Raw genomic sequence first — 8,824 nt, 5'->3', positions numbered from 1 at the left:
CATATCTCATAATGATCCTCACTAAATAACAGCCACTTTAGTCAGGTGCCAGATGTAACAGAACAAGCCTTTCCTGCAGAGAAAGTTTTATAGAACCATCATTCTCATAGAAAGAAATGTCTGTTATTCTATGACACAGATGGATCCATGATCCCTCTCCCTAGACAGTAGTTGATTCTACGAAAGTTGATAGTAAAGTTGAATCTGTAAGTAGGGGAAAAATAATGATCAACATCTAATGGACTCTTGAGGAATATGTTTATTTAGCAAATAAACTCACTGCAGCAATTTAATGTTGAGTGAGGGGCTTTACGGGTGGTTTGTTACTGTATTGTCCAGTGGAGTCTTGAGTTAGAATTTGGTTTTATGGTTTGCCAGCAAATCCAGTGGTAAATATGAATTGGTACGTTGTGATGATCCTCTGGAGGGGTTTCTACACTCCTTTGAGGGACACTACCTACGATTCAATGTTTACACATTTATAATGATAGCCAAAGACGTGTAAGAATGAAAAGATTGCATCCCAATAATGGTACTAGAAATTTGAATTCCAATGACATTTTCAGTTTTTTAAAAAATGCAAGAGTTGGATCTGCTGTAGTTGCTTCAGCCATCCTCTGCCCAATGACCTTAGTGAGACAAATTATTACAACTAAAGTCCTTTAGATATCAAACTTTTCTTCACAAATGAAATGTCCATTCTCCTCATAGTCCTCGCGAGTGACCACCATCTCATCAAAGTCTGGGTTTCCTGCCAGGAGCTTGCCTCCTTCCCATGGGTAGGAGATTGGACTACGGAGAGAGAGAAAGGTAACGTGTTCATTTAAAGTCTGTGATAAGATTTTACTGCCTAAATAAAAATGTTAAGCCATAAAAAGTAGTTGCAATGTCTAGTGTTTGTTGTTTCTTCACTCTTCTAAATAGAGCATAACTCCCTAATGTAACATGGGTTTATTTTCACTTAATATGGTGACGAAGCAAAATGATGTGGGAGCTGAATACCCTGCTTGTGCACTCACTTGGGTGGCTGCAACACAGAAACCTGGAAGTCGGTGGGGGTGAGGGAGCGGACCTCTTTGTACACCCGATCTCTGAACCCTGGGAACAATGCGTTACCCCCAGTGAGGACAATGTTCTTGTAGAAGTGGGGCTGCATCTCTATACAAGGAAACAGGAGAAAATGACATTGTATTTAATTGACACCTCTTCACCTGTTCAATCTCTCGTATGACTGTGAGTGAAAGTGTGATTATTGTTCTCTCTCCTACCCTCTGGCATGTTGTTGATGGAGTTGACTAGTGCTTCAGGAATGCCCATCTCATGGATGCCGATGTCTGAGGGGTGAAAGAGCATCTCTGGGACGGCGAACCTCTCGTTGGCCAAGCGCAGGATCTGCTCTCCGGTCTTGTATTTCCCTGTGAAGTTCATCTCCTCTCTTGGCTGGGGGAGACACAGAGGATAGTCAGAACAGGGGACTACTCCATCCACTACTTCCACAACCTCCTTAAATGGTAATTTAGGTGTAACAATGTATAGAACGGAAAATGGGTTCATATAAATGTGTGTGAAGAATCCATACCTTGCAAAAGCCCTTCTTGATGGAGCTGAAATCTGGTAGCACATAATCTCTCATCACTGTGTTGTCCTCTCCTTTTAACCTGCAAACAGAGAGGATCACCACCTTTCAATCAACTCTCACGCAATTGTCTTGTCTCACTCGTCTACTGACATAACTGCTTCAATTAAATACTAGCCTACAAGTTTGTCCTTAGAAATGCTCATACAGACTTGTGTCTAGTTTAGCAGGTGAGACGATGCTCTAGTAAAAATGAAAAATGTCCTTACTGTGCTATATCCATGTCCTTGTAGAAATCCTGGGATACATAGCACACATCCTCTTTCACCTGATTGATTACATGGGTCTCGTCCATGACATGCAACTGCCTGTTGAGGAATGACATTTAGCGCAATAAAATTATATAAATTACAATTCTGCACAAACATGTGACATTGGAGAAGTTGTACAAAACTATAAACACAATAATCAATGTCAGTTTGACATGACAATCTTACCTATATGAAATAATCTCCTTCAAATGATTGGTCAGTAGCTTGCCTCCTACGTTGATCCTACCAAGGGAAACCAAATGAAACCATGGTCAACTCAAAATAGTGCTACATGCTAATAGCTATGTCCCAAAACCATGTGGCATTAGCTTTAGGGCACAGCACAAATAAATAATACCAAAGGCTACCGTATTTAATAAAATATGTATTTTTAAGACATCCATGTGGAGGTTACAGGTTTGGTAAAAGGTGTATACAATACAATTGTGATTTGCAATATTCCAAAGTCATTTTGAATCATGTCGTAGCAAGTGTTTGAAAATTATAGTAATTTTTGGTAACATTTCTGCACTGTTAATGTTTAATAGCAGTAGTGTTAACCTGCATATCCCATCCTTCATTTTCTTCCCCCTGCAGTAGGGGACTATGTGGGTGAAGGAGAAGCCACTGTCCACCACGATGCAGCACAGCTCCTGGTTGTTCACCTGGAAGTAGCGGTGGGCGCTCAGGGATCCAGCTGAAACAGAGAGGACATCCGCATTACACACCCAGGTAGGATGACTTTCTACCATTATCACTGACCCAGGTCTGTATCATCATCATAATTTAACTTGCATGTGGTTGAATTGATCATTCAGTCATAGTGTAAGATCAAAATATATATCTTAGATCTAGTATAGATACTAATTGAAAACACACAAGCCTTCGGCCACTGGGGAAGTCCTATACTGAGTACATTGAACTCACCATTAATTCTGAGAGCTGCTTGGAACTGGTATTCCTCAAACAGGATCTCATTCATGGACTCCTGAATGGAGGTGAAGTTGAAGTAGGGCTCTGTGATCACTACACTGGTGTCTGCAAAGTCCACCTGCAACCATAACATACACATTGCAACTTCTTCCCCGTTACTTACACAACATTTGTGATTCAGCTAATTGTGGAAAATCATTAATCATAAAACATTGGATCAACAGCACCTTAAACATTTCCTTTCCAAAGAGGTGATCCCACACTTTTCTTTGGACATCCCAGTTAACAAGGTAACCCTGCAACAGAACAGACAATAAAAAGCATTTTAGTATTTTGGATGCAGTGCCCCTTTTGTCCTCCAAGCCTAGGAATAATTTACTGGCAAGATGCAGTGGAACCCCCTGGATGACATAGCCAGATCACGTGCGCACCTTTTGGAAAGGGAGAATGTAGAAAAGTCCTGAGGGATCCTTGATCTCATCCAGTTGGTTGGCGGTAAAAGTCTTCAACCTTGACGTCTTGGAGCGAAACTGACAATTTGGGATAACGCTATGGGAAAAGAGAAACAAGAGCACTCTGCTTGAAATGGAAGAGGTCTGCCGGTTAGAGGTAGTTTAGGATTTTACAACTTGATGTTAGATGGTTCCCCATCCTGAAAGTAGTCTACGGGCCAGGAGAAACTGTAATCCATAGTTCGGTTTTCTTTACACAGCCACTACAAACTTAGCTAACTTTAGATTTGTTCTTTTTTTATTTTAACTTTAGATTTGATCTTTTTTTACATGCTCACGTGCCCCTATCACTTCCATTGATCGTTAACTTGCGGTGGCTAAAGTTAATTGGAGGTTGCAGTGGCTGTTTACATTAAACCGAACCATTTATTACAATTTCTCCTGGCACATAAACAACTTTCAGGGTGAGGAACCATCTAAAATCATGTTGTAAAATCCTAAACAACTCCTTTTAAAAAGGTACAATTTCTATTATTGATATTTCCCATTGATTATTGAAGAATATTATAAGTTATAAATGCCCCATGAGCTAGTACAACTGTTTTACTCTATTACCCAAATGAAAGGTTTTATTACTCCATTGTTTACTAACAACAAGAACGTATAGCTTCAAAATATAATGTTCATGCCATGGAGTGTCAGTCCTTGCATCTAGCTAGAGAATTTGAGAGGGAGCTCATTTCCCTAGCCCCATCTGTATAGATGGGTTAGCTGACAACTTCACGAAAACGATGTGCACGCATCAATGGGGCAGAAATCCATGAGTTGTTGATTCTGGATGGCCAGATAGCTAACAACAATGACAAGAAACTGCCATGTGGGGAATCGTAAGACTCGCTGCAGCTAGTTTAATATTGTTCTTGATACCAGTATGAAAAATGTATGCACTCACTAACTAAGTCGCTCTGGATAAGAGCGTCTGCTAAATGACTCAAATGTAAATGTAATACCATCCAGTCTTGTTTTGAGGTGTTTTTACTGATTTCATGTCAACACTAATATGGATTCGCTAGCTAGTTAAGAACTAACGATGCATTTGAGAGACAACAAGTGCTCATTGTGGAAATGTATATGCTTTCTATAAACATTGCAGACGAAAAATAGTTTACACATTGTCAACAATCTAAGTCAATGTCTGTTTTGCCCCATAGTTGCGCACGCGTCGGTTTTGTTGCTGAACAACCAACCCGTCTAACGTTATACCAAAACAAGTGGTGTGGCTGCCGTTTTGCTGAAAAACGAATCCCAGATTGGAGCTTAACCATTCGATCTCATTCTTCCTTTGAAATTGGTCACAATAATAGATGCATTTTTTTCCTTCTATAAAACATCCAACAATAAAAAGCACAATGGTATGTTTAGCCAGTTATATTTGTTAGCTAGGTAGCTACGTTAATGTTACCTGACTTTTTCGTGGCTGTATCCAATTTTGGCCGAGTAAGCTCCGTTATCAAGAACTAAAGTGGTCATTTTCTGTAGCTGTAGCTCAATAAACAATCAAGCTGCATAGCTGAGCAAATATCGAAATTATCGTGCGCCCTTCTAGTATGCCTCTTTCTGGCCAATCATAGCTCAATAAATGTGTCCTTCCAATAGTTAGGCCGGGAGGAAACGTGTTTTATAACTTTAGTTCCGGACCTGTACCAACAAACATTGGCAGTCATTCGCGTCTTGAAAAGCCCAATCCAGAAAGTTCCGACAGTGTAAAATATACGCCTACAAGGTCCTCCACAAGAACATAATCAAATTGGGGTATGCAACCTTAATTTTATTACAATAAAGTAAAAACTCAGTTGCATACATTTCAGAAATGGCAGGTATTTTTTTTCATAGCATCAGTACATGAGGTAATTTTGTTTGTCTCACCCAAAATATGAATGGCCAATGCCTCCACAAAATTGACCAAACACATGAAATCATTATTGTAACACCTTTGTAACCATACATTTAATCAAATTCTATCCCATTGAAAAATTCACCAGGCATTACGACATCTTTGGAAAATTACAAAATAACATTTCCATGTGCCTGAATAAGTTCATTCTTTCACAATTAATTTGATGAGGATTCAAAAACATAGAAATTATTTCTAAAATCTATTGAGATGTTCAGAAAACCTGATGTTGTTCAAAGTTTTAAACTATGAATTACATGTTTACATTTGAGTCATTTAGCAGACGCTCTTATCCAGAGCGACTTACAGGAGCAATTAGGGTTAAGTGCCTTGCTTAAGGGCACATCGACAGATTTTTCACCTAGTTGGCTCGGGGGTAGAACCAGCGACCTTTCAGTTACTGGCACAACGCTCTTACCCACTAAGCTACCTGCCGCCCTTAATTACCCTAAGAGAAGTGAGTCTACAGGTTATCATTAGTTCCACTCACTCAGACAGTCTCCATATTTAAACTAATCATCACAATGCAATGTCTGAACTCTAAACTAGGTTTTGTGGGTGAGGTTACTGATAGTAAGGGCGGTAGCGGGACTGGTCTGGGTGGTGGGGAGGACCAGGCATCTGGCCCTGTGGTGGGGGCCTCTGCATGCGGGGCGGGTGAGAGCCCCTGGGGGCTGGCCACATCCCTGGGCTCAGTCCCCCGGGCTGGTTAAAAGGCGGGCTGAGGGTGCCCTGGTCCTGCTGCATGGAGCTGGGATTGTAGTGGTGGGGAGGAGGCGCATTAACAGGAGGACCACTGTGTTGGGGCAGGGGGCCTGGGGGAGGTGGGTGGTTCATGTAGGGAGGCATCTGGCCCATGATGTGTCCGGGTGGTGGGGTGATAGGAGGCAGGCCTGAGGACATGGGAGGGACCTGGTTGTAGACCAGATGAGGTGTCCCGGAGCCCTGAGGCGGGTGCTGCATGGGGTGGCTGAGGGGGGGTGGTGGAGGAGGGGGTGGGCCGTAGTGCTGCTGCTGGGGTGGGGGGGCCATCAGGTGGTTGGGCTGGCCAGGGTAGTCCCCCTGATGGTGGTGGGGAGGGGGCATGCCCTGGGCAGGCTGGAGAAGGGGCGAGCCCCCAGAGTCATCCTGAATGGGCACAGTGATGAGGTTGCTGTGCTTGCGAGTAGTAACAGTGGCAATGCGGAACGTCTCCTGACCCAGTGGGGGACGATGGAGGCCAGAGGGGCCCAGTTCAGAAGAGGGGGTTGACGGAGAGGCGGGAGGGGGCTGGCCATAGGGGTCGTGTCCCTGCAGCTGTGGGGGTATGAGGGGGTGTCCTTTGGCCAAGTGGGGCAGTGGTAGCAGATGGAAGTGGTCAGGTGGCTCTGAGGCCGGTTGTGGATGCAAGGGCTCTAGGCGTGGTAGAATGCCCCCTCTTGCAGCCTTGGCTGCCCTCATGTGTCGGTGGTTGACATGGGCCTGCAGGTCGCGCTGGGACAAGTAGGTGCGCTTGCAGCCCGGAACGATGCTGCACATGTAGAGGAGGCCCCGCAGGCACTGCTCGATCCGCTGGACCGGATCTGTGCAGCTGTATAGGGTGAGACTAATCTCAGGGGTTTAGTAAGGGAAGTGGAGCCAGCAACAACACACGCATTACGTCAACACATGCTTTGAGACCTAGCAGACAAACTAGACTGTGCGCTCACAATGTGAGGGAGATGGCTCACAACAGTTCATGACTAATTTAACTTGTACAGTATAATCGAAGGCAAAGGTTTGAGAGGCAATTTACCCTGGACACATCTTTTCCATCTTCTTCTCATGAAGCAGGGCACAGTCATAGCAAAATACATGCTTGCAGGGAATCTGTGGAAGAGGAACACTGTTAGTGCACATGAGTGCCAAGTCTCAAGCACAGGAGGTTGCGGAGGGGAGGACGGCTCATATTAATGGCTGGAACAGACTAAATGGAATGGCATCAGACACATGGACAGCATGTGTTTGATGTATTTGATACCATTCCACTCCAGTCATTACAACGAGCCCGTCCTCCCCAATTAGGGTGCCACCAACCTCCTGTGGTGTCAAGGCATAAAAATGAATGAATAAAGAGTGTGGATTATAGTTACTTGCAGAAAAATTCCTATTAAGGGAAGGAGGCATAAACTTACCATGCGTCCATAAATCTTTATAGGAAGGCCACACATGTCACAGAAATGAACTGGCGTGTCGTCCTTCTCGCCAACCAAATTCAGCTGAAGAGACAAAAGTAATATTTTCACATTTAGCTGTATGTGAAAGAATACACACGATATGCAGCCTGCAACATCATGATAGTTTTATTTTGTGTTGCATCAAATTAGAGGAGTAACCATGATTTAGAAGAAAAATTAAGAATGGACACTTACTTTGTAGTCCCAGAACATGGGCTGAGGGAACCTCCTCTGGTTGCCTAACGCATCTCCAGACTTGCGCTCAAATCTATCTTCCTGCTTAAACCCAAAGCCCTCTAGAACATTAAGGAATACAACTGGCATGAATGGCAATTGTGGATGTGCCACTCTCTCCTTCAAACCATTTTGCATATTGTTCTTCTAGCCACCATTATGCTTACCTTCATCATTAGGCTGGGTTTTAGAGGGCAGCCTGCTTGAGGGTCTCTGTGAGCGGGTAACAGCCTTGCTCCTGACCGGCAGCTTGGATATCAGCTTAATGGGGATCCGTCTGCGTACATCAGGGCCCCCAAGAATGCCTGAACCGTCAGTGCCTTGTAGATCAGTGTCTAAAAATAATAATCATGTCACAATGTCAATAGCTAATTGCCATATCTAGTTCAATGTGCACATTTATCTTTTTCAACTTGTTGGCTGTAACTGTTACAACTAATGCTTGGATCATATATTATTATCCTCTATGGTCTCTGCTTGGGTCAGTGTCAGTGGTCATAAAACATGCCCCTCCTGTCTGTCTAGTTTGCTAGTTGTTTGTATGCTAACTTCAACAGGTTACTGTTGCATAGTGTTGTTACATGGGCTATTGAGATGCATTTTTGGGGGATATGTATAGACCTTTACCTAACTACTAATATCAACTACAACATTTTAATATGTATAAAGTTAGCTGAAAATAATGCTAGCTAGCGAGCTAGTCAGAGCTAACCCGCAAAGGCCTTGAGCCCAATACAGTTTCCTGACTGTGTTTTTAGCTCTACCTACCTAAAGAAAAGCAACACTGCATACTAATAAAAGCCACTGCAACACAACATTTATCATATGTACACCGTACAAAATAGAACAAATGGATGCAAACATAGAAACTCCTCACCATTTTGGTACATTATGAAATTATTGACGCAATTTAGTATGGGAAGTGATTGCTCTTCTTCTTTCCATTTGTATTGGCGGATCGCAACCAACTGAAAGATGCATACACCGCCACCTACGGTACTGGATGTGAGGCCGGTCACAGCCTTCCTAATCATCTACTGTAGTTCTCTTATCTAGCCCTGTGTTTCTGCCTACTGTTCTGCAGTGTGAATTCATTACACTTTGTGACACAAAAAGGGAAAGGAAAAAGGACTGGGAAAAGGGAAGAATAATTGCCCTACTAACCATTA

At 43.1% G+C, this 8,824-nt stretch overlaps 2 protein-coding genes across 3 annotated transcripts; both read right to left on the bottom strand.

Annotated features, from left to right (window-relative positions):
* Nucleotides 1-241: 241 nt before the first annotated feature.
* Nucleotides 242-4,915, bottom strand: actr6 (actin related protein 6). Its single transcript, XM_084168898.1, has 11 exons — nt 4,735-4,915; nt 3,252-3,369; nt 3,048-3,116; nt 2,815-2,938; nt 2,449-2,584; nt 2,074-2,130; nt 1,846-1,944; nt 1,580-1,658; nt 1,269-1,440; nt 1,020-1,158; nt 242-792 (listed from the first exon to the last, which is right to left on the bottom strand). Exons 1-11 carry the CDS (start codon nt 4,800-4,802, stop codon nt 663-665), a joined length of 1,191 nt encoding a protein of 396 aa, XP_084025024.1. The 5' UTR covers nt 4,803-4,915; the 3' UTR covers nt 242-662.
* Nucleotides 4,916-5,079: 164 nt separating this feature from the next.
* LOC311135036 (E3 ubiquitin-protein ligase Hakai-like) lies at nt 5,080-8,591 on the bottom strand. Of its 2 annotated transcripts, none has more exons than XM_084168895.1 (6): nt 8,533-8,591; nt 7,823-7,990; nt 7,617-7,717; nt 7,380-7,463; nt 7,001-7,074; nt 5,080-6,811 (listed from the first exon to the last, which is right to left on the bottom strand). In XM_084168895.1, exons 1-6 carry the CDS (start codon nt 8,543-8,545, stop codon nt 5,791-5,793), a joined length of 1,461 nt encoding a protein of 486 aa, XP_084025021.1. In that variant the 5' UTR covers nt 8,546-8,591; the 3' UTR covers nt 5,080-5,790. The 2 variants fall into 2 exon arrangements, with proteins under 2 accessions (XP_084025021.1, XP_084025022.1); XM_084168896.1 differs by having other exon boundaries at nt 7,617-7,700; nt 8,533-8,572.
* Between the last annotated feature and the right edge of the window lie 233 nt (nt 8,592-8,824).

Source organism: Coregonus lavaretus (assembly GCF_964263955.1).
Source record: "Coregonus lavaretus genome assembly, chromosome: 9".
NCBI classification, from domain to species: Eukaryota; Metazoa; Chordata; class Actinopteri; order Salmoniformes; family Salmonidae; genus Coregonus; species Coregonus lavaretus.
This window is presented reverse-complemented; position numbering and strand designations above follow the sequence as displayed.